General features: G+C 45.5%; 1 protein-coding gene and 1 pseudogene across 3 annotated transcripts in view; both read right to left on the reverse strand.

Moving 5' to 3' along the window:
* LOC147245768 (vesicle-fusing ATPase) overlaps positions 1-20,489 on the reverse strand; it is a 55,543-nt gene extending 35,054 nt beyond the window's left edge. For 2 of the 3 annotated variants that reach the window (XM_086185638.1, XM_086185637.1), the window contains exons 1-2: positions 20,352-20,471; positions 3,642-3,659 (exon numbers count right to left, since the gene is read on the reverse strand). In XM_086185638.1, the coding sequence (XP_086041764.1) occupies positions 3,642-3,659; positions 20,352-20,363 (30 nt within the window). In that variant the 5' untranslated portion in view covers positions 20,364-20,471. Of the gene's footprint in view, positions 1-3,641; positions 3,660-20,351 lie in introns of all 3 variants that reach the window. The other variant, XM_086185639.1, reaches the window with a different exon arrangement.
* A 2,957-nt stretch (positions 20,490-23,446) lies between these two features.
* On the reverse strand, positions 23,447-24,141 carry LOC147245770 (uncharacterized; annotated as a pseudogene).
* Between the last annotated feature and the right edge of the window lie 123 nt (positions 24,142-24,264).

The raw sequence follows: 24,264 nt of genomic DNA on the forward strand, positions 1-24,264 counted from the left end.
TGCCTCTCCTTCCACCTGTCTGTGCCTCTCCACTGACCTGTGTGTCTCTCTCCTCCCACCTGTCAGTGCCTCTCCACTGACCTGTGTGTCTCTCTCCTCCCACCTGTCTGTGTCTCTCCTCCCACTTGCCAGTGCGTTCCCCCTGAGCTGTCTCACTCTCATCCCACTTGCCAGGGCCTCCTCCCACCTCTCTGTGTCTCTCCTCCTCCCCCTGTAGAGCCACAGTCAAAGCACTGCATGTGCTGGTCATGAAAATAAAGCTCTAACTCTGTTGAGCTGGTAGATATGGAGGGATGGACCAGGGTGTGGGGACAGAAGGCAAACTGTCTGCTGGTGTCAACCTTCTGTCCGGCCAGAGTGAAACAAAACAAATCCAGTAAATCCAAAAGCCTTAAATTGACCTTTTACTGAACTTCTCTCTATCTTTGTTTGTTTTTAGTCTCATTTATTTCCGCAGAGACAGTTTCATCAAGGTCACTGGACACACATCTCACAGATGCAGAAAAGGCTTTTTGAGGGTTACCCTACTACCACCTCGGTCCTAACTTTGATTGACAGTTGATTCTAGGCTGTTTTGATCATTAAAAAGGCTACTATTGAGATGTGAGTGACACGCCGTGGTAAACGGAGGACCCGGGCGCAGAAATGCGTCCACAAAGCAGGTCTTCATTGATTAACAGAAAATCACCAACTGAAAACTCTCCAGCAGGAGGAAAAACAAATGCTACAAACTGTATCAACTTAAAGCACTCCAAACAGGAGGAAAAAACTAAACTAGGCTCCAACAAAAAGGCACACCTAAAACAATCTCTATTCTAAATACAATCAGCAAACTAAACTAAGGCTATGAAATCGAACAACAGAAAATCACTCGGTAACGAGGAAGGCTCAGGCAGGAAAAACTAGAACAAGACTGTGACGAGACAAGGCTGAGGTGATCTGACGAAACACTTCGGCACAAGACAGGGGAGACGCAGACTATTTCACACTTGAGGGTCACGGGAAACAGGTGGACGCAATCAGGAATCAGGGATGACACTGACGACACATGAGGAAGGGCAAGTGACCTGAAACGAGAGGAGAATCAAGACTTTCAAAATAAAACAGGATATGACAAGACAGAAAACCCCAGACGAGACAACCTCACCGCGGTGTGACAGTGAGTGAGCCAAAAGGTAAATGTGCTGACAGTCAAGCACACAATCAGCTGAGGAACGTTTAAGTTCCACTGCGTAGAGGAGAACCGCAGAGAAGGGTGGATCTGCAAGATCAGTAATGCCGTCACCAAGCTGGCAAAAGTGCCCAGAGCTCAAGCATCAGCAGTACGCTGTGAGCAATCGGCCGATGGCTTGATAGTCCAGACGGTTAAAATTTCTTCCAATAATGCAAACAGCAAAACAGGCTGGGGGTAAAAAAATTGCTCATATTAAAAGGTTTAATACAAGGTTGCACCATCAAAGTCTGATTTGTCCAGCTCTCTGGAAAGCAAACCTGCTTCTAATTCTAATTCTCCAGCACATCTCATGCCTCATAGTCCCCTCACTCAAGAACAGGACCCCAGGAGATTCCTTTACCCCCCCCATCAATGGCCTCAGATTTAGAGGTACTGATCCTGATCCCTGCCGCCTCTCACTCGGCTGCGGACCAATCCAGTGAGAGCTGAAGGTCACAGACTAATGATGCCATCAGGATCATATCATTCGCAAAAAGCAGCGATGTATCTTCACCCCACTGAACTACAACCTCCGAAAACCACAACCACGCCTTGAAATCCTGTAGGTGAAGTTCTCAACCAGGACAGTTGAGCAGGCACAGTCCTGGCGGGCAGCAACACCAGGACATGAGCCTGGCTTGCTATGATACTTATGATAAGACTTAAGATGAATACTGTCAAAAATAATCAAAACTGGCACGATGAGTGAGAATCATGGCATCAACGTAAGACCTTCTTGTTTTAGCAACTGACAGGCTTTGGTATTCATCTGTCCATGACATCATCGGGGACAAAAAAACCCGACTTACATGTGTTCCTAACATGTAACAGGAGTGTGTTTGTGCAGGGAGGCAAAGGTGTAAACATCAGTGAGAGCTGATCGACAGAGAGCCGAGCACCAAAAGGGTTTGAACAAACACACGGTAGTTCATGCTTACACACTTTTGGCAGCAAAATGAGGCTTCACTCTGCAGGGCTTTGGAAGTCTACCTTTGGAGCAGAGTGATTCATGGTGAACTCCCGGCGAGTTGTGCTACACGTCAGGATAACTGCAAAAACTCTCATCCATGAAGTTTGTTGTAACTTTTCAGCAATCTTATCGGTTGTACCTTAATGCAAGAAAAGGTTCATGTTCCGTTGTTTGTTGAAGGTTTGAGAGGTCTGCTCAAAATTGGACAACTCCAATAATTTGTGTTTGAAAACCCAGCCACTGTCTGATTGCTATGTGTTTTTACATATTTACATGTTTCTGGCAAAATCATGAAGCAAGCCAGGGACTCACGGCAGCTTTAAACTGGTGCTAACATTAGCCAACAGTGCTGAATGGATATAACGCCCTCCAATGATGGAGCACACACACCAGCTGAGACATCTGTCAGCACACAACCCTGAAAGCAAAGCGAGTCACATTTGAATTTTCTTGACAGGAAGAGAAAAGGAAGGGACTTTGTTTTTCATTTTTTGGGACCCTTAAAGATAAGAGTGCATTATTCTTTAAGTAAGTACTCAGACCACCTGCCACCCGAATCAAGCTTCAAACAGAACAAATCCATTTAGTTCTACTGTCAAAGAGCGTGGTGCAAAATGCAGTGTGGCAGGGGAATTGACTAATGGATGCTAATCAGGTAGCAACTCCATTAAGTCAGCATGTGGCAGCAGACCAGCTTGAGTAGCTATACATTCCAGGGTTGACGTAATGTGTAGGGTGCTCGCCAGCTCTCCAGTCTACAGCAGGGAGGATGTAACACTTCCTCTCCCCACTTGGAGAGACACAAGTTATTTTTCCATTTAACTGTCATGGAAATTCTAATCAAAACTGTTGAGGTGCTGCAAAAAAAGCTCATGAGATGCGTTTCTGTCCACGGATTTGGAGCAGGAAAATGAGGCTACATAATGCCACCAGAAGATGGTGCTACAGACAACATTACACATGGCCATTGCTGTAACAAACAGCAGAAGAAGTGGAGCCGCCCACCTAGAGGTAGTGAGGAATTACCAGCATTTAGTTAAGCTGTAATTGTTGTTCTGTACCTGTTTTGTAATTGTAGCACAGATAGAACCTGAGAATCCATGAAGATGGCGGCAGCAAAAAAACCAAACTTGTCAGTCACATGACTCAACGACTTCTACATCAGAAATGATTTGAAAAAGGAATTCCCATCTGCCGTTTTACACCCTCTTTTTCACGAATGGCAAAAAAACCCACCTCAAGTGAGTGTAATTTTGTAAAATGTAAAATGAAAAAGTATTGTCAGATTTTGCATATTTTCCATAAATTTTTGTCTGATGGAATACATCAAAAAAGAATGATGGAAACCCAGTGACTGACAATTAGCATGCTATCACGTGGAAACAGCAAATATATTCCACATGAAGAGGAAGATGGCAGCTGGTTTTGATAGTTAAACAGTTGTGTATCCATACATACCTTGAAAAATATTACCACCTTGTGGGCGCCAGCGTAGGCAAGCAGAGAGGAAGGACAGAAGACAGTATTTGAGACGGAGGGGGACTCGAGGTGGAGGTGGCTGAGGACATGTGCTTGAAGATGCATTCACATGTACAGAGTTACTCATGCAGCTCACACACACAACCACTCATGGGATGGTGACAAGTGCATGACAGCCAGAGATGGGGTGTGTGATACTATTTACATCCTTTTTTTCCAACAGCAGAATCAGTACATTTTTGTTGTTGTTGTTGTTGTCACAAATCAGACCCCAAATCTGGCAGGGGAATGACGACATGCTGAGTATGCAGAGTGACATGCCAGTTTACAACGTGGCCGTGTTCTCTTCCCCACATTAAAGACAACTGTCTTACTGTGGTGGAGGAATGGTCACAGGGGACAGGACTGTGATGGTGAATGTCATGGGAGGCGGGGGTTTACTGTAAATGTTCACTCTAACAAGTCCTTTTGAAACTCACGTGTTTCATTAAATCAGCCAATCATGGATAAATCCAATCATTCGATTGAATGCATTGTTGTGGTTTCTCCTTGGCGCTGTTAGAACTGATGGATCAGTTTGCATTAGCTAGCATGCTCAAGCAGACAAGACACGACAAGTAGTAAGACAATGTCAGAGGAAAACACATGAACATGTTTTAAGCGAACGTAAGAGCAGCTGTCTCGCAGGGGTGCGTGCTGTGTGTCCCTGCTGCAGTTCCTAAGCAGAGGCGTGGCTACCATCTAGAGGTTTCTCTCTAAATAATCGTCTCATCTAGAGCTGAACCCGCCTTGACTCAGAACCTTCAGTCAACCGGGATTTAGCTGCTCAACACACACACACACGAACGCGCACACACACACACACACACACACACACACACAAATCAATACAAGATGGCTGAAAGATTTATATTCCTCTCTCTCTCTCGCTGAAGGAGGAGAACCTGAACTGAGAACCATTGCCCTGCTGTCGTGTTTCAGCCTATTTTCGGAACAGCAGTTATAATGGAATGAAAAGCAACTTCTCTTCTTTTGGCCAAAATACCAAAACAACCAGGGTAGGCAGTGTAGCAAGCTATTGCTAACAGTCCCTGCTAGCGGGGATTATTGGCCCAGTGGGGTTTTCTAAAAAACAAATTACAGTATTTTCAAATATCTGATCTGGCAGTGAATTCCAGGATTATCTGTCAGCTTGGTATCGTTGTCCACGGGGGTGCATCACGGGCGCTGACTGCAGCTGCCATCCCGTGGCTACTTTTCACGCTAGCCTGGCGACGGCGATTGTTGAGTGTCCTCAACCGGGCTGATGATCCGCCTTACATGCATCTTTGGAGTTGTTAAACATGAGATACGGTCAGCATTCCTCTGAAGATAAAACAACCACGGATCAACGGGTTGACAAGTACATTCCTGCCCAGCTGTAAAAAAACAGCTGCAGTATTCCTTCTCTCCAGTCCTGAGGAGGATTTGGAAGTGGAATTAAGACTGACTTGATTTGAAGAATCTCAGGCAACACTCATGCTTCAAGGTTGCAGCCTTGATTTTAATGTCTAGTTATGTTTCATATGACAAGACAAGATCAGAATAGGCATATTTAAAAAAAAATTTAGATATAGATGGATGGCATTCCTCCACTTCCTTTGTCTGTGCACAAGTGAAGCTGTGGAATCCTCATACGAGCACGGCCATTCTGCGTTAGGGGCCTCATGGAGGAATGGAACAGTGAATACAGATTGTAAATCCTCAAGTAAAGGTATATATTTTATCACATTTATCAAAAAATTGCGTTATGTGCCAGGTACAGAGTCTTCAGGTGCTCCTGTGGCCTCCAGTACTTCAGTCAGCCGGCAATCATAGCATCACTCCCTTTTTCAAGCACATTCAGTTCCAAAATTGAACAGATTGTTCCTCAACATGATTTCTGTCATTATACCGAATTTCACCGGAATTCATCGGCAATTTTTTGAGTTCTCCTGCTAACACACAGAGCAGCACGTCACTCCCTTGATGGAGGTACTGAATATAAAACCTAAATAAAACCTATATGAAGCATAAAATGACAGACACCTGCTTTGGAAAAGATTACTTCATGCATATGTCGATTTCAGTTTTTCCACAATTCTGAGATTTCTGAACTTTACCGCTGGCGGCCACAAGGCGGCGATCTCTGTTGGCTTCACTTTAGGTGAGCTCATGCCTTAAGTTCTATACAGTCTGACTGTTTAGTGGACTTGGCATTTGGTGTTTCTGTAAACGGACACACACTACACATTTAGGAAAGCTCAATGATGCGCTTGAAAACTAGACTGGGTAGATAAGAAGCTATTCTTTTTTCCTTCCATCATTTTTTAGCATCTCAATTTAATATTTTCAAATTATGTAGTTGTCCATCCATCCATCCATCGTCATCTTCCGCTTATTCCTACACATTAAGGGTCGCGGGGGGGCTGGAGCCTATCCCAGCGTCAACGGGCGAGAGGCGGGGTTCACCCTGGACAGGTCGCCAGTCCATGGCAGGACCAACACATAGAGACAGACAACCATTGGCTCTCCCAGTCACACCTACAGTCAATTTAGAGTATCAATCAGCCTCGTCCCCTCTTGATGTCTTTGGACTGTGGAGGAAGCTGGAGTACCAGAGAGAACCCAGCAGGAACAGGGAGAACATGGAGACTCACACAGAAAGATCCCGTGCCCGAGCTGGGACTCAAACCCGGAACCTTCTTGCTGTGAGGCCACAGTGCTGACCACTGCACCACCGTGCCACCTGTAGTTGTCCAATTTAATATTATTAAATTATTTTTCAGAAATAGAGGTTGCCTTCCTTCTGAGCTCACGACCCCAGGTGGATTAGCATCTTGTGAACTGCTAAAGGTAAAATATGCCCACAAGTTCAAAGACTGATTCTCCTTTTGATCTCTTTTTTATTCTTTTGGAGGCCAGAAGAATTTGAGTTTCTTCACTGGGGGAAGAAAGAAGTAAAATTAGAATTGATCAAAATGTGTCTCAATCATGATAACATGAATCGCTCCATGCCATTGTGGCATCTTTTCTCCAAAGTGTCCTTTTCCCATTCACCTTCGACTCAGGCGTTATATTTCATTCAGAGCTGCTCGCACTTTTCTGCCTGTTTGCAGCATTTTGTTCAGTATCTTTGCTCGTTATTCTTCCTGACCTCTTCATTTATGTGCACACATCTTTCGGTTCTTATTCATCCGTTGGGTTCAGTGTTCCCGCCCACCTCCTCTCAAAGAAAATGAAATCTGTCCCTGCTTGGCTCTCGGTGTTGCCCTTATTGACTGAACCACTGGCCTCATTTCAGCAAACATCGTGATCTCCTTTCCATAAGAAAACGTTCAGAGATCTTTTTCAGTTCCTAACAATTAGGTGTCTTTCCCATGAGCCCGTGGTTCTGTGTGATCTCCTGCGTCTTGAATATTTGATTCTAAAATATGTGGGTCAATCCCAGTATCTTCCCTTCCTTGCTATAAATATTTCTCTTTTCTAAGCATCTCATTAAATTATTCATCCTGCTGTGCCTCAGGGTGTATCCAGTCCGATGTCTGCACCAGCCTGGTGATCAATGGGTAATGAAGTTGCTGCCGCATCGGAGCCGAGCACACAGGATTCAAGAGAGCGACGCAGCGGATAGAGGAGCATGGTGGTCCCTGCTGACTGGAGACAGAGGCGCAAGGAAGGCTTCATTTAGTGTTTTCCTCTGAGACTGAATGAGTCACACACCAGTGCTTTAATATAGATTATTATGTGTTTTGTCAGCAGAGGACGAACGTCAACCTCGCCATTTCTCCCAACTCTCTTCCCTTAAAGGTACAGGACATGGACAGGATGTTCAGTCGCTGTCTTTGTTTTTCTTAACATTCATTTAACCTTTCTAGTTCTGCAGCTCTTGAATATTTTAGTGATCGATTATCAGACATGTTTGTTACCCCCCGGGCAAGAGTGGGATGACTACCATCCGCCTTCGCTATAAATGTGCGATGACTTGCCGTGAGGTCATCGGAGGCGTGTCCCATGTGAGTCGTATTAGGGGCCCCCAGGTCAGGTTGACCCCTGTGTGGCACCCAGGGATTGGAGGACGCATGAGGATATGTGCAAGCATGAAGTGCACAGACACACTGTTCTATTAAATATGGACTCTGGCTGCCATGGCAACAAGTCTTTCTCGTTGTGGACAGTGAGCATGTTTCGCACCCTGTAGATACGGGTCCAGGGTGGGATGACTCTCCTCTACAGTAGCTTTTTACACCACCTGATATTTAGCTTTCTCTGGTATGTTATTGGTGTGTGTGTGTGTGTGTGTGTGTGTATACTGCATAAAACCTGCAACGCTATCATCTCAGCTGTTATGTTACTGCTGATTTCGCACACGCACTCACACACACACACACACACACACACAAACACACACACACAGCTATTTTTTAAAAATTACTTTGTTACTTATGTGACAAATTTAAAATACGCTTCCCTCCTCACTGTTGTCCATCTTTCCTCAGGTAACGATCATCACCGCTCACCGCACAGACGCAATATTAAACAGCTGACCAGTTGTGTGGTTTTCAACTGAGCCTCTGACTGAGCCACAACTCATCAAACTGCTCAACCGGTGCTGGTTCCACAAGAAGAGGGGGGGGGGGTCACTGTCTCGGATGTGGACGTCGATAAATGCTGTATTTCAAGTCCTGCCATAGCAACTTAATGGGGCTCAAACACTCAGACAAAAAAACATGGACCTCTAAATACTGGCAGCAAAGAAACTACTGGAAAATGATTATTAGATTAATTCCATAACTTATGAACTCCAACCCAGCTTCAGGGTTGAAGCTATGAGTGTAAAACTAGCACTTAGCTCAGTACCCCGGAAAAACAGGGTTATATGTAGTATTTTCTTCAGTTTGTTGAAAAATTTATCAGCATTTAACAATAATTACCACATAGTTAAGGGTGCGGAAGGATTGTTTCAATAGTGTTGAGCAGAGTGAAGTATTTGTAGGGTCAGATATTCCCATTGAGCACTGCTGGAGCTCGGAGCAAAGAAGAGTCTGTAGGCTGTTGCAGGTATTTTCATCATGTCGCCATGAACTCAACTCACATGAATACTGATGTAGCCCTGTAGCTGTAAACAAGCTAACATGCTAGCAGATGAATGGAGAGAAAAGAGATGAATGCAGATTTAATAAAGCAAATGACTGCTGATACAACATGTAGAAGTGGAATACACACACACACACACACACACACACACACACACACACACAGAAATTATTGAATACTCCACAGCCTCTTCATTAATTCAGAAACAGAGCATCCAAAAAGTCAATGTCAAACTGATTTGTGGCTCTGACTTCATTGAAATTCAATCTAATAGTGCTGCTGTCTGACTTTCCCTTTCAAATAAATGGAACCTGGGCTAAAAGCCCAACAGCTGGATTTCCACCTGGGTTAGTAAGGTTTGGAATAAAGAAAGACAACACAGTCAGGGTTACAGTGAAAGATAACATCAATCTAAACTGCAAACAATGACAGGATGAAAGGCAAATTAATTATGAGGACTGAGGCACTTTAAGAATATTATATATACACACACACATATATATAGATAGATAGATCTACATATATGTATACATCTATATACATATATAGATCTACATATATGTATACACATATATACATATATGTATAGAGCAGTAAATATGTATGTGTATGTTTATAATTTTTTTGTTGTTGAACATAAAAATATCTCAATTATAGTGAACCTTAGTGTCTTATTTCAGACATTTGACCAAAAAACCCATTGACTTGGAGACGAGGGGCCTGAACATTCAACAATGTAACTTGTCTCCAGGTTTTAAGACTCGCCCCTGTGACGGCGCTCCGCTGTCAGATTGAACAGATATATCCAGTTGTGTCTGAACAAAATTAAAAAAACTGAAATGATAAAATCAGCAAATAAAATGTAGAAAAAACGAGTGTGTCGAGCCGGGCTCAGGCCCTAAAAATTAAATGAGAACGGAAAAGAATTGACCAACACACTGGTGCTTCAATGCATCAATGTTCAAGAAGAATTCCAGCAAGCAGAAGTTTACATTCATGTCCAAATAAATATTTCAAATCAGCTGATTAACAAGTGACTGGTGTCCTTGTATACAGCGAGTAAACCTGACCGGTTTCACTGACAGTAAAAACCATCCACAAGCGTGAGACGAGGAGAGATCCCATGTGCGAAGCCTGAGTGTGCTTGCTGGAGCTGCTGCTCAACTGGCTAACAGCCTTCTCATTCCATAACTGACCAGGTCGCCCCCCAGGTCCGCGCCTGTTACTGCCTCTATAGTGACGCAGCCAACAGGGAGGGCTGCAGGGTGATGAGGAGCCCAGCTGACTTTACTCAAATGGGGGGGCGAGAGCCACCAGCCAGAATGAAACAAGGAACACCCTCCAACACAGTGTTCCAGCTAAACTCACAAATAGGTGTTTTGAGCCAATGAAGCCATTGTTTTCCTCGTCTGCCGTATTTCTTTGTGCAAGGAGAAAGAGGCTGTCTAGCTTGAAGCTAATGGCGACTGAGAGCCAACAACAGCGACATCGATGATCAAACCCTCAAGCGTATCATCCACATCTTCTTTATCCAGCCGTGTGCTCAGTAATCCACAGACTCTTTGATTTGAGCTAAAAACAAACTCACAACACGTTCATTTCAGGTCTCAGCAAACGTGCAGGTTATACATTTCCAGAATGACTGAGAATGTATTTGACGCTGATTTATACCGGAGAGCTCATCGCAAACCAGATGATATTTTGAGACATTCACAGTCTAGATGAACGGTTAAGAAGGGGATTTGTTATATGGCTGCATGCTTCCAGTAAGATCTGTTCATGTGTGGATGTGTGGGCAGGAAAGGAAAGAGCAGAGGAAAGAGACGGAGTGACAGAAAGCTGGAGAGGGAGAGCAAATGCATGTTGCTGCTGGTGCAGCAAGCTGTAGGTAGTGGTTGTGATGTGGGGGGGTGGAAGGGATATGTTTGTCAAACGCCTTGTTCTAACTGCCTCAAACTTCAATGATGCCATTTGTTGCCTCTGAAATTGGGAGTGGGTGTTACCACAGGCTCTGGAGAAATGGCTGCTGAGTGAACAAGGACAATTGGAGTCAGCGCTGGGGAGCAGTCTTGCCCCTCCCCCGGAGTTGGAGCAAAAGCTCCTCTCCTGTATTGACGCTGACACAATCAAATCAACCAGGTTGTCCTGGAAGCACAGGGAATCTCCTCAGTGTTCCTGGGGGATCTAAATTTGCGCGTGAGGAGTCTTCTGTCAGCGGTTCAGCTGAAGCGAATGCTTCAACTACGGGCTGAAAACACAGTTACGGTGAAGCGAATCACATGTAAGCGCTGTCTGCCCTGATGGCACCACGATTTAATACTTTCACCTTTATTACTACAGATGAATATTAGTTTCACACACTGTAGTTCTGACATGTTCTGTTAACACACAAATAAACCGTTGATGGCTGTTTACTGAATATGACAAACAGCTGAAATCAGAGCATGCGTGGCTTGAAAGGACAGCGTTCTGTTTCAGACTCACAGGAAAGGGTATTATTTTTTCTTGCAAACAAAACAAAGTCATATGATTCTATGAGCATAATCCATCCATCCATTGCTTATCTCAGCAGTCTTCAGGTGTGAGGCGGGGTACACCATTCACACTCACAGTCACACCTACGGTCAATTTAGAGTCTGGATTAACCTGGTCCCCTCTTGATGTCTTTGGACTGTGGAGGAAGCTGGAGTACCAGAGAGAACCCAGCAGGAACAGGGAGAACATGGAGACTCACACAGAAAGACCCCGCGCTGCAGCCAGGAACTGAACCCGGAACCTTCTTGCTGTGAGGCGACAGTGCTGACCACTGCACCACCGTGCCGCCCTATGAGCATAAATGCTGGGTAAAAATAGCCATTCAAGCTAGGGAGACTGCAGCTTAGTGAGTTGGGTCATGTTGATACAGTTTGGCTACCTGACCGCTCATTTTGAACTGCACTGGGAAAATAATCTGGTGTTTGCACACAAACTAGAGGGGGGTCATATTCTACGGCCTGACCAGGGCTGGAGTCCTGAACGTGACTTAATTGGTCGTTACACTCTCATTCAACCCAAACCTGACTGGCTGAGCGAAGGCTGTGTTCATCAGGAGAAAAGTTCCCTCCAGGTTGAATCTGTTGTTTCTGCTGGGAGCTGGCACACGCTGACAGGGTTTGGTGCTGAGAGGCAGGTGTTTTTATACACCGACCATGTCATGTCGGTACTCCAGAGAAACAAAATGTGTTGAAATGTTTGGTTCAACGGTTCAGGATAGGCTGTGTCACGGCTTCTCTGATGGTAGTCAGAGGAGCTGCAGTGAGCTGCACTCATCCCTGCAGTCGGACCTTCACCAGTAAAAAAGCCAATACAAGTTTTGGCATCAAAGCCCCTGTGAGGAAAGTCTATATTTCTACTTTGTCCACCATCTCCTGGTCACACGAGTTCTGCGTGATGGTGAAGTGTGCGTCCTATTAACACGCCAAAATGAAAACTGTGTGTCTGCCCCCCTCCTCCATGATCATCAGAGTGAGCGAGCGAGCTCGAGCTCCTACAGCAGCAAAGGAGAGAACTTAAACCAGCTGCTCCCTCCTGTCAGTTAGCCGAAACGGATTTCTTTCATGAGCGTTCTTTGTAACATGGACTTGCCTTTTTGTAGTAAGCGTACGTAGGTGTAAAAGCATTAGTATTGTACTGTCATTGCAGAGGTTAAACCTCAATGTTCAATGAATTGAAGTTTTCTTTGGTTGACTACAGCACTAAAGCTGACATTACAAGATAGAAGAACATCTAAAACACGTCCGAGAACACCTCCCTTGTTACTTTGTTCCTTGTTGTTTTTTGATAACGCCTCGTGTGTCCCTGAGAGAGTACAAGATAGACGGCGTGTCACAGAGAGGATGTTATCAACACGCTGCTCCGTGTTCCACCGTGTTCTTTCGGTTAGTGAACAGATTCAATGGCACTGAACTTCCATAATTCTGAGTTTCTGAAGGAGGGTAGTTTTTCTTTTGAGCTTGTACATCAGTCTCTCTCAAGAATATCACCTACATCTCCTCCTACTTGTCCTGTCCAAACGCCAAGAAAAAGTTTGTTTTAATGCCGAGAGGTGAAGCCAGGCAGTATAGTGAGACCAGGGCCAGTCCAGTTTTGCTGCTCCACGTACGGCACCTGTGTTTACACGATTTAGTCTTGAGGCTGCTCTCTAATCCAAGGGTTTACGCTCGCCAGATGGTCTGCTGAAACTGCCTCAGCTCGTAGACATAAGGTCAGCAGTCTGTCCAGGAGCCTCACTGCCCCACGCTGCTCCTCCCTGACCTTCAACCGTCACCTGACTCTGTTTACCATTTAAAAAGCCCATCTACAGCGTGATCTCTTTATGTCTCACTGAAATCAATAAGACTTACCCTGGTAGAAAAGCGATTGTTCCATCCTTGTTGTGCGATCTTAACTAGCAAGCAGGACAGAGTTCAACACAACAACAGGGGCCGTGTCCACATTTTCTAAGCGCATTTTTAAAAAACTGTTCCCAATGGAGAGTAGGGTAATTAGGCTGCGCTCTGCCTGAAAGTGCTGCGGCCAGGGTGTCTTCCAGAACGCTCCACCTTGTTGATGCGGCCGCTCTGATCGCTTCTAGGAGAAAGTCTTTGACCTTTTCAGAAATGCACCGGTGTGGTCACTGCCTGTGTTTTGTAATGACCAGGCAAAGCTTGTTCACGCCGTACTGTACATGTTCAGCTCATGGGAGAATCAATCATAAAAGAAAAAGAAACGCCAGTTGGTGAGGGAGCCTTCTTAGCGTTGATGGTGAGTATTGAGTCAGACAGTGTGATGTACACACGCGCTGTTCACACTGCAGCTGTCAGGCCGATGGGGACACCGGCACACTGCTGCTCTTAAGCTCTTTCTTTGAAAGTATGAGGGCACGCAGCATCTGGATGATGTTCACAGTGAGAAGGAAAGAAAATCCAAGGAGCAAGCAGCATTTATGGGGTCCCAACTGTCGAACTTCTAGAGAAAGAAGAATGGGAAACAGCTTGAGTGTAGTTGGGCTGCTGAATACCACATTTCCAACAAATTAGCAAAAACGTGCAGGACTGAATAAAGGACTGGGTCTGGATCACAAGCTACAGTCTGCAGTGCAGGTGAGTTACTGCCCAAACTGCAGCAAGAAACATTGTCTTGCAATAAATCAATGACATCACACAAAGATGCGGAGGGGCAACGGATGGGAAACCGAGCAAAGACGCCAGCTCGCTCATTTTAGCACCACCTAGAGGGTCATTCCTGAGAAAGGTGCTGTTGATCACCATTAAGCTACGCCTTCTTTTATTGATGCGCTTTACTGCCTCTATACTTCGTGCTTCTTTTCAAGGGATGTTTTTATAATTGCACGTCTACTTTTACTTTTTTATTATTCACTTGCTGCCACTGTCCTTCAGTCATGCTGTTGTGTGTGTGTGTGTGTGTGTGTCTTTCCGTTCAGTGTTTTTGTTGAAGCTGCACCAGAGCTGCCTTCTGGGGACGGTAAAGACTGATGGAAATGAACTGAATGAGCGCACATCTCTGTACCTGAGTAGCAGATGAATTTGACGAGCCATGAACTTAGCAAATATTGTGATTCTCTGTATTATAGCAATCGTAGAACTGGTTATCAAACAAAAGGGGCTGTGCTTCTTTATGAAATGCTGGTCACCGCCGTGCCCTCTCCAGCACCCTGTCACTGCTTCTCAGCCAGGAAAACAAACCTGTGTGGACACAGGATCTTAAATGGTTTGGTTATTTTAGGAATCTTCAAACTATTTTACAACTTCCTATGGTAGTTACCCAACCAAGGTTTATTTCAAAGACCAATTGAAATTTCATATTTTATTATTTTTCTTATGTAAAACTCCCCATTTTATAACCTCCAGTGACTTCAACCAGGAGGCTTTTTCTGGATTTTAGTTTTAACCGTTTGTCCTGCCATAGATTTGAGAAGTTTACACTCCAAATAACCTCAGCCATGAATTACTATCAAAAACATCTTCACATTTACATGAGTTACTCCTAATCCAAGAAGCCTTTTGGACTGTCTTCTATCTGAGGTGAAAAGTGCCCTCTAAATGCTGTGGTAAATATGAAGGGTTAAGGAAGGAAATCGGATGATGTCCTTGTGAGAGGCACTCTGGTTGGCGTGCCCCTGGGTTTTAGCCTCCTTGCTTGAGTTAGCAAGTTTTAGCGAGCGTGCACACCTCCCCTGGCAGTGCTGCAGGTTAAACCTGAACAGAGTGGTTCTAAATCACATTTTCTACAGAGTAAGAAAGAGAGACTGGTATCTGGTGTATCAGGCCTGACCAGAGCCTGGCTGGAGTTCCTGTAATCAAAGTGTCAAAAATACAAACAAGCATTGCGTAATTCTAACATAGCATCCAATGAAATCCACTGTGGCTCTCCATTTTATTTCTACATGTTTAAACCTGTTGACAGTCAAACGTCACTTCATCTAGCAGAACTTACATTTGTCTGCCCGAGCTGAGATGTCTTTTGTTTACCTCTCTCAAATCAAAGGCTCCATACTAACAACGGCAGCAGCGTCCCATTGTTGTTGGAAACGTTTGTCAGTGGCAGTGACAGGAGGTTTTTGTGTGGTCCATCTGAGTGATCATAAACACTAAAAAGGTGTACAACTACTCTGTGTCTGTGTGTACGCTGTATCTAAGGAGACAGCCTGGCCTGGCCTGGGGGTACTTGAAAGAAATAATCTATACTATTTACCATTTCAGCTTCCACCTGAAACGATCCTTTTAGCTTCTGCATCGAGAGTCAGTTAAAGGAGGTTGTGCACTCAGCTCCTCCTGTCTGTCCCCTGATGACAGCTTTCCCGACTGTATAGTTATGAATGCTATGAAATATTCATGCGTACATTTGGCAAACGGATGGTGGGCCATCACCTGCTTTAGGTGGTTAATGAGATAGTGTTTTCCCAACATCACTTGACAAAGTAAGAGCTCTTTTTTTTTGACTAGGGTGGTGTTTATGTCTGGTTCTTGGCTGTGGGGGACTGATGTGAATCCATGAACCCGACTGCTTGAGTGCTGTGTCGGATTTACTGGCCATTTTAATCATGCTAATAAGGGCCTTTGATTTAATTAACAAATGGAGACATTGACAGCTGTTTAAAAAGGGTTTGCTGAAACAAATTCTGTAAATCTTCCATATAAAATAATCACTCACATATCATTCTTTTGATAATTGAAGATACCAATTGAATTTCAGAGGCCCTATGGGTTCTGGAAGTCTGGGCCTAGGGCCTGAAATGATAAATCCAAATTAAATCAAGAACACTGAAACAGGTCTGTCTGCATGGCCTGGGACTCTGTGGATCAGGAGACCTCAGAGAATGTTCTGCTAATGTTCTGCTGCTGTTTCCATGCCTGAGTGTTTGGTGAGGAAGCAAAAGAAAAATGTTGTTTTTTTCTCATCTTGCTAATTTATTCTACAGAAGAGACCTTGAATAACAGCTTGATAGCAATCCTATCCTAGCGATCCTATCCACAATCATACCTCTGAATCCAGTCACTCACTCCTGGACCGGAACTGGACCACATTAGATGGACAGACTACAAATACCTAGATTCTACTGAGGGCTCGTTTCTACTGGCTAACTTTGGCTCGGGTCGTTTCCACTGGCCCCAACACAGTACTAACTGTTACCATGTTGGTCCCTCCTCCGCTGGGGTTCCAAGCGAGCTGAGCAGCGACTAAAATGTGACGTAAACACATAGCGGGGCACTGATAGGGTAACCTACCCGCTTACGTCACGTAGTCTACTTCATATCATCTTGGCCTCGGTGGAATACTGGTCATCGCTTGGTAAAGTCTTTTATTCTTTTCTTGGGTGTTCTGTTTTGCCTCTTGAAGCCTTGCCTGTCTGTCATCCTTTACTTTTCGCTTAAGTGAAAGCCACTGACTGAGCCACAGGCATAACGCTGCCTCCATGTCGTCCATTGTTGTTGTGTTAAACACAAATTACACCGGGGAACTCTCAGCTGGTGAGTCACCCACGCTGACCTGGTAACCAGTGTTAAAGAAAACACACCTGTACCGAGCCGTACCAACCCGACCCGGGCTGAAGTGAGCAAGATTGTTGTGAGGACAGGAACAGGTGGACACATATTTGGTACACTTGGATACCCAGAGTACCGGAGAGAACCCACGCAGGCAGAGGGAGAACACGGAGACTCCACACAGAAAGATCCCGTGCCCGGGCTGGGACTCGAACCCAGAACCTTGTTGCTGTGAGGTGACAGTGCTGACCACTGCACCACCGTGCTGCCCAATCAGTCATTCAGTCTGGCACTTTTCATCCAACACAATGTAACACAAAGTAACACAAATATTCTTAGGAGATGAGAATAATTTGTGACCCGTCCTCTCATCTAATAACCACATCTTGTCAGTTCTATCCTCATAAATTATGATGTCATCATCTAACTTGCGCATGCAAAAGTTTCCATGCTGTCATTGAGAACCAACACAATGGGCCTCATCAACATCACCCTCAAGCACCCCCCGGTTCGCCTGAGAGTGAGCAGGAGCAGAGAGGCTGTTGGGTCGAACCTGTCTGCCTGACTCATCAATCCGTGGTCCACCATGGCTCTGAAATATCAGCGCTGAAGTGAGCACATTCATTTGTAAATGTTCCTCCTCCTGTCAGGTTTGATCTCTAAGAATACTCTGAATTATCTACCATAAATTCTTCACTCTGTACCACAGTGTGAACAGTGGAATCTCTAGGCTTCTGTCCACCAAAGCGTTATTTCCCCTGCTGAAGATGCCAGACACTCACAAAAAACACCCAGCTGGGAGTGTTTGGGAGCACTTTAGAGGTGTTGTGTTTTTTTTGCTTTGCTATAACACAGAATATTCTAAAATTAACAATTTTAGAAAAAGGAAGAACTGCTGAGGTTTTTACGGCACACAGGGAGGGACGATGGACCCGCTGGTCTTGTGGATTCTTCCGATTCTGTGGGCAGGAAAACTTTTCGATGAGTAGGACTGCTTGGCCTGTGTGATAGTTAGCCTTTCCTTGGACAGTAGTGCTAAATGCTCAGTGGTCTGTGCTGATACACAAAACTGGAGTCTGGCTTCCTCCTGTCGGTGGTACAGCGTCATCATCACTGTGAGTGATAACTCCAATATACACACGTCGTCCACTGACAAAATTCACAACGAAGGAAATAAATTGCCACGTTCATTTCGTTGACTCCTGCACTCCTTCCTGTTCTACTCATCCTCAGCCGCCATAATTACAACCTTCTGAATCATTCATTTCCCATCCTAAAAGACCTGGCTTTGACCTTGACCTGGTGTCACTCTGTGGTAACCCAGCACATGCCCAAGTGAGTGTGAGGGCTAGATCAGTGAGAGTGTTTGTGTGTGTGTGTGTGTGTGTGTGTGTGTGTGTGTGTGTGTGTGTGTGTGTGTGTGTGTGTGTGTGTGTGTGTGTGTGTGTGTGTGTGTGTGTGTGTGAGAGGGAGTGTGTGTGTCATCAGTGGCTGGGGGCTGACAACATGCCAGCGGACACTTTTGACTCATGCTGGATGACTAAAACAGACAATGTACCATCACAGCTCCTCTCTCACTCGTATGCACACAGAATGGTGCACACGAACTTAAAATATTCCCTCTTCTCTCCCGTAGAATGCAGTCTGAGCCTCATGTACATGTAAAGAACCGCTATTCTGCATCCAACATCACAGTTTTATCTGCGGTATCTTGCGTAACTAAGAAATGAGAATGAGAGCAGCCGTACCAGACATATGGCTGTTATATGTTCTATACACAACTTATTCATTGAATTTACTGGAAATGTCTTACACTGTGATATATCAAATCAATTTCATAGATTCTGGTCAAACTTCATAGCCCCACAGTCCTCAAAGAAGTACCACACAAATTAATAATTTACTAAATGAGCAACGAAAATGTGTGGCCATCAAAAGGTGGCACTGACCGAGCCCCCCTGGGTGCTGCAGCCCATCAACGTCAGCTGGTCGTGGGGTTGTTCAGACAGCAGTGTTTAGACTGCATGGACACACAACTGCTGCAGTTGCCTGTCTGGGTTCTGCAGTGCAACGTCTCACTCGCTCAGCTTCATATCGCAGATTTGTACTTTTAATCTTAACTTTACATTACAAATCTGCTGAGCTCAGAGGGAAGAGGTTCACACGGTGAGCTTTTAGCTATAAAATCTAATTTAAAATGAATTATGCAAGCAGCTGCAGCATCTAAATGCTAACTGTTAGAAGTCATGAACTCATGGATGTTGTTCTTCCTGTCCAGCACCATCTGATCCTGTACAAATGTATAATGTAATAATAAAGACTCACTAGTGCAGGAGTGACCGTGTTCTTAATGACATAATTCAATGAGACAATCTTGCTGTGTAATGCTACAGCTGCTAGCACCTTGCATCATGCAGAGTGCCTGCAGACAATCCACGGGGTCCCCAACAGTCTCCTGGATTCAAAAACCCTCAAATAAATGAATGCTGAGCAGTGACAGCTGGGTACAAGGTGGGATCGGAAGGCAGTTTTACAAGTGCGTTTTTCTTCTTTTTTCTTGCTGAATAACTTCTATATGAGACCTTTCAGAGAAATTAAAACTGCAATGTCACCGACATTGGCACAACATTTAATGCACAAACTGTCATACAGCTGAAAAAGTAGGGCTGCTAGAAAGCCTTGCAGGAGCCCACTATCCCGCTCAAAATAGGCAACAACAACAAAACCATTTTAACATTTGTGAGGATCAGAAACTGAGATCATTAGCATAAAAAAGCATCTGGTCTGGGACCAGTTAACTGCATCTGCTGCAAAACACTCTGAACCTGGAATATTAATGCCTGGGCTGCAGTAGCCTGCCCTGCCCTTTGCCAGGCCCCTTTATTCTGTCCTCCCTCAAGCTGCTGCGATGGAGCCAGATGTAGAGTTCCGACTCTGTATGGAGGGAAACCAAAGTGAACCCTCGCTGCTGATCTTACAACGCAAATGTTCCGTCTGCAGCAGGGTTCATGATGAGAGCAGGCGGGCACTGGATACCTGACATCATCGTCGTCTGGAGACGATATACACGCTTCCTCTGCTGCTCCACACAACACCACTGCAGAATTAAGGCAGGAGCAGCGGTTCTACACTGACCCTGCAGGTCTAAAGGCTGTGTCGTCCAAACCCTCCATACTGCTATCTTGGATGCACGGCTCATTGAAGCTTAACAGCGGTCGCTTTTTACGCAGCCGCGTCTGCTCAAGGGCAAGCAGCGCCCTGGATTAACCAGTTCTCCTCCGCGGGAAGGCAGAGGGGAACAGGTTGATGGGGGGTCTGGGGCGATTATGCAACGCTGGCGTAAGTGATCCTTCCTGACACATGCCAGATTTATGAATATCGTGTGAAATAAAGAAGCAAATTCTGCAGCTGCGGCGACATTCAGGCGCAGAAGCGATTTGGAAGGAGACAACCCTCGCCAGACATTTTGCGCCCTGAGTACTTCCCCCTCATGTAGCCGACAGAATCGAGGCCAGGTTTCAGTATTTGGACACTAAATCAAGCATCTTACCCGGGCCGCCATCTTCACGGTTGTGGTCGATCAGCGATGCAGTTCTGCTCGGAGATTCATAGGACAGCGGGGACAGGGAGCGGAGGGGCTCGCCAGCAGAAGGGTTTATAAGCTGCAGCGCACCTCACTCTGATTGGCTGATTGAAGCGGAAGGATCATGCCACCTCAGATAGCAGTGCAGAGCAGAGCCTTCACTCTCTATTCAACCATAAAATATAGGAAAACAAAACAAGCCTTGGATATTTTTCAAGATTATAAAGAATTCCTAATTAGATCTCTGGCATTATAATGGCTTCATTTGTATTGTAGGTGTTGTTCTTATTTGCAGCCGTGGCAGTAATAACAAGACATGTCTGAATTCCTTGCTCCGTCCAGAATATGTAATTCCTACTGTTAACACTTACTGAAATTTGTAATGATCAGATTTTTATTACAAATCGGTGTTGTCTGAAATGAAGGCTCAAATGATTCGAGCTTCCAGCCCCAAAGAGAGGCAGACTAAATAAATAAAAGTGAATTAAATCGACTATTTATGGGACAATAAGAATTTCTAACGTTTTTTTTTTATTTTCCCGCTTTCAAATAACCTCAATGAATGTCCTGAGTTTCCCTTTGTCGTCATTAGTTAATAAAAAATATTTCTCTCCGTGCACTGGCCAACCAATGCATGCTGGCTAAGGGGATCACGTGATCAGGTTCATGTTTCTAACAGTTCTCTCACCAAAAGGAACTCTAAGGAACTTCTAAAAATGCTCTATGACCCTGTACGGGTTGTCAAAGTGATGCCACACGTCACTGTCATGTGACCATGAGTGAAAACTACAACTTCACGAGAGAACAGAAAACCGGGAAACGGGGAGTGCGCCGTCTGTTTCTCGAGACAATCTACGATGTCACCGTCATACGTGACACGATTAGCTCGCGTGCGCCGAACAGGATCCCCACCCCCACCCCGCCCATCTGAGTCTGCCGTGCCATGCGCTCACGTGGCAGATCGACAAACGCGGGACACCATGAGTCGAGCCGCGGCTGAAGGCTTGAGTTGGAATCACGAACACCTTGTGAATGTCTTTGTAATCCTGTACTGATTGACAGGCGTGACGTGATGAAGATGATGATGGTGATGGTGATGGTGAACGTGCTCTGATGCTGCCTCTCTGCTTCAGCACCACGGACAGCAACACAGCAGAGGCTGTGACCAGTGTACTCATATTCCTTCTTTGCCAGCTTGTTGTGTGTAAAAGATCATGTGTTCAGTACCACCACCCCCGCCCCCCCCCCCCCCATTCTCAATTATCCTAATGAAACATGTCATGAAATGATAGCTCCTCAAGTTTAGTGGAACAACAGATTTTATAGTTTTGTCGCTGGTGACGTTTTCATAGTTCTGTCAGGTCCATTCACGTCAAGAAACACAGAGACGATAACGAGCTTGATTTGTTTATTATAGTACAATTGGCAGTATGGCTCTGTTCAGAGGAGTCCCCTGATGATTTTTCATGAGCACCATGAAACAGGGGACCAGACATAGAACGAACTATGCCATGTATACACGACAAGGTGGAGCTGGGGAGGTGGAGGGTAGCAAGTTGCGAGCAGGAGCAACTGTACAGCAAATAGCAGCAGCAGCAGCAGCAGGCTGCAGTAGATAGCAGCAGGATGCAGTAGATAGCAGCAGGCTGCAGTAGATAGCAGCAGCAGCAGCAGGCTGCAGTAGATAGCAGCAGCAGCAGCAGGCTGCAGTAGATAGCAGCAGCAGCAGCAGGCTGCAGTAGATAGCAGCAGGCTGCAGTAGATAGCAGCAGATAGCAGCAGGCTGCAGTAGATAGCAGCAGGCTGCAGTAGATAGCAGCAGATAGCAGCAGCAGGCTGCAGTAGATAGCAGCAGATAGCAGCAGCAGGCTGCAGCAGATAGCAGCAGATAGCAGCAGGCTGCAGTAGATAGCAGCAGATAGCAGCAGCATCAGCAGGCTGCAGTAGATAGCAGCAGATAGCAGCAGCAGCAGCAGGCTGCAGTAGATAGCAGCAGATAGCAGCAGCATCAGCAGGCTGCAGTAGATAGCAGCAGATAGCAGCAGCAGCAGCAGGCTGCAGTAGATAGCAGCAGATAGCAGGCAGCAGCGGATAGCAGCGATGACAGCGGGCAGAGCGGCATAGCCAGAGCTAGCAGAGCGGGAGTTGAGGCCGGGTGATATTTAAGTTGAGAGGGGCCAATCAGAAGCAAGGGATTTGCTCAGCTGATGCAGGGCAGCTGTAGATCAGCTGATTGATCAGTTTGATTGATAGACGGAAAGCCAATAGCGCTTGACTACCACGGCCTGACAGAACTAACGCTAACGCTTGATATTTGTTCTCACACACTAAATTAAATCTATGAAAAGATCAATTATTTCACTGCGACAGGAAATAGAATGTACAACAAAACACTTTCCAGCTCTTGAAATACCTGTCAAGTTAACTGTAAGAAGTCCAGCGACAACATATGCATGGTTTTAATGCAAATTTCCTTTTTGCTGTTATAATTCTTATTATTCCTTCCGGGGGGGGGGGGGGGGGTCCACAACAATGCAGTAAATAATCATGGCAAATAATCAGTTTAGCGAGAGGAGGACACAAAACCGCCCTACGAGGGTGATTGGACATATACATGTTTGCTCAGGTCCTCACATCAGCCTTGACCTTCCTCAACCATACTAAATGTTCCTCTAACCCCTGGTACTTCTCAACCTTCTTGTGTTCCTTCTTCTTGAGGTTGGCGTCAGCTGGTATCACCACATCTATCACCACTGTCTTCTTCTGCTGTTTGTCCACCACTACGATGTCCGGTTGGTTCACCAGGAGCTGTGTGTCAGTCTGCACCACAGCACCTTAGCCCTGTTCTTCTCAACCACTTTTGGTGGTGTGTCCCATTGGGATTTGGGTCCTTCTAGTCCATACTAGGTACAGATGTTTCTGTACACTGTCCCCACCACTTGGTTGTGCCTCTCCATGTAGCATCTTACGCTAGCATCTTACACCTTGCTACTATGTGTTGGACTGTCTCAGGAGCATCTTTACACAGCCTGCACCTGATCTGGTGTGGTAGACCTTGGCCTCTATGGCTCTTGTGCTGCCATGATGAGTGCCTCCATGCTCTCTGTCAGTCCAGCATGTTCCAGCCATTGGTAGGTCATCTTGATATCAGCCACTTTCTCAATCTGATAGTTGTACCTTCTGTGTAGGGGCTTGTCCAACCATGTCAGTTCCTCTACCTCCTCACTCTCAACAGGTTTCAGCTGTCTGAGGCATCCACTGAGCAGCTCGTCCCGAGGGGCCATCTTCTTGATGTACTCTTGGATTTTCAATGTTTCATCCTGGATAGTGGCTCTGATGCTCACGAGTCCTCGTCCTCCCTCTTTCCGCTCAGGGTAAAGCCACAGGATGCTCGACTTAGGGTGCATGCATGGTGAAGAGCTTCCTGGTCTTGGCGTCTGTGGCTTCTATCTCCTCCTTTAGCCAGCTTATGATCCCAGTGGGGTATCTGATGACAGGCGGTGCGTACATGTTGATGGCTCTGACCTTGTTCTTACCGTTCAGCTGACTTCTCAGTACTTACTCTCTTGAGGTATTTGGTAGTAGTTGACTTTCCTGCTGCCACCTCATGATTTCCATCAGCCTGTGGGAGTCCAAAGTACTTGTAGCTGCTCTGGATGTCACCTATATTTCCTTCTGCTAGGTCGACCCCTTCAGTTCTGATCATCCCGCCACTCCTTGATACCATCTGGCCACATTTGTCCAATCTGAATGACATCCGTATGTCATTGCTGTAGATTCCTGGCATACAGCTTAATGTCATCCATGTAGAGCAGGAGGCTGATTGTTGCCCCCTTTTGGAATCAGTCACTGTAAACACTCTGTGATGATCTGAGGGTTC

Source organism: Aulostomus chinensis, chromosome 18, assembly GCF_037954235.1.
Source record: "Aulostomus chinensis isolate RoL2024-O1b breed Wild chromosome 18, RoL_Achi_v1.0, whole genome shotgun sequence".
Taxonomy (NCBI): domain Eukaryota; kingdom Metazoa; phylum Chordata; class Actinopteri; order Syngnathiformes; family Aulostomidae; genus Aulostomus; species Aulostomus chinensis.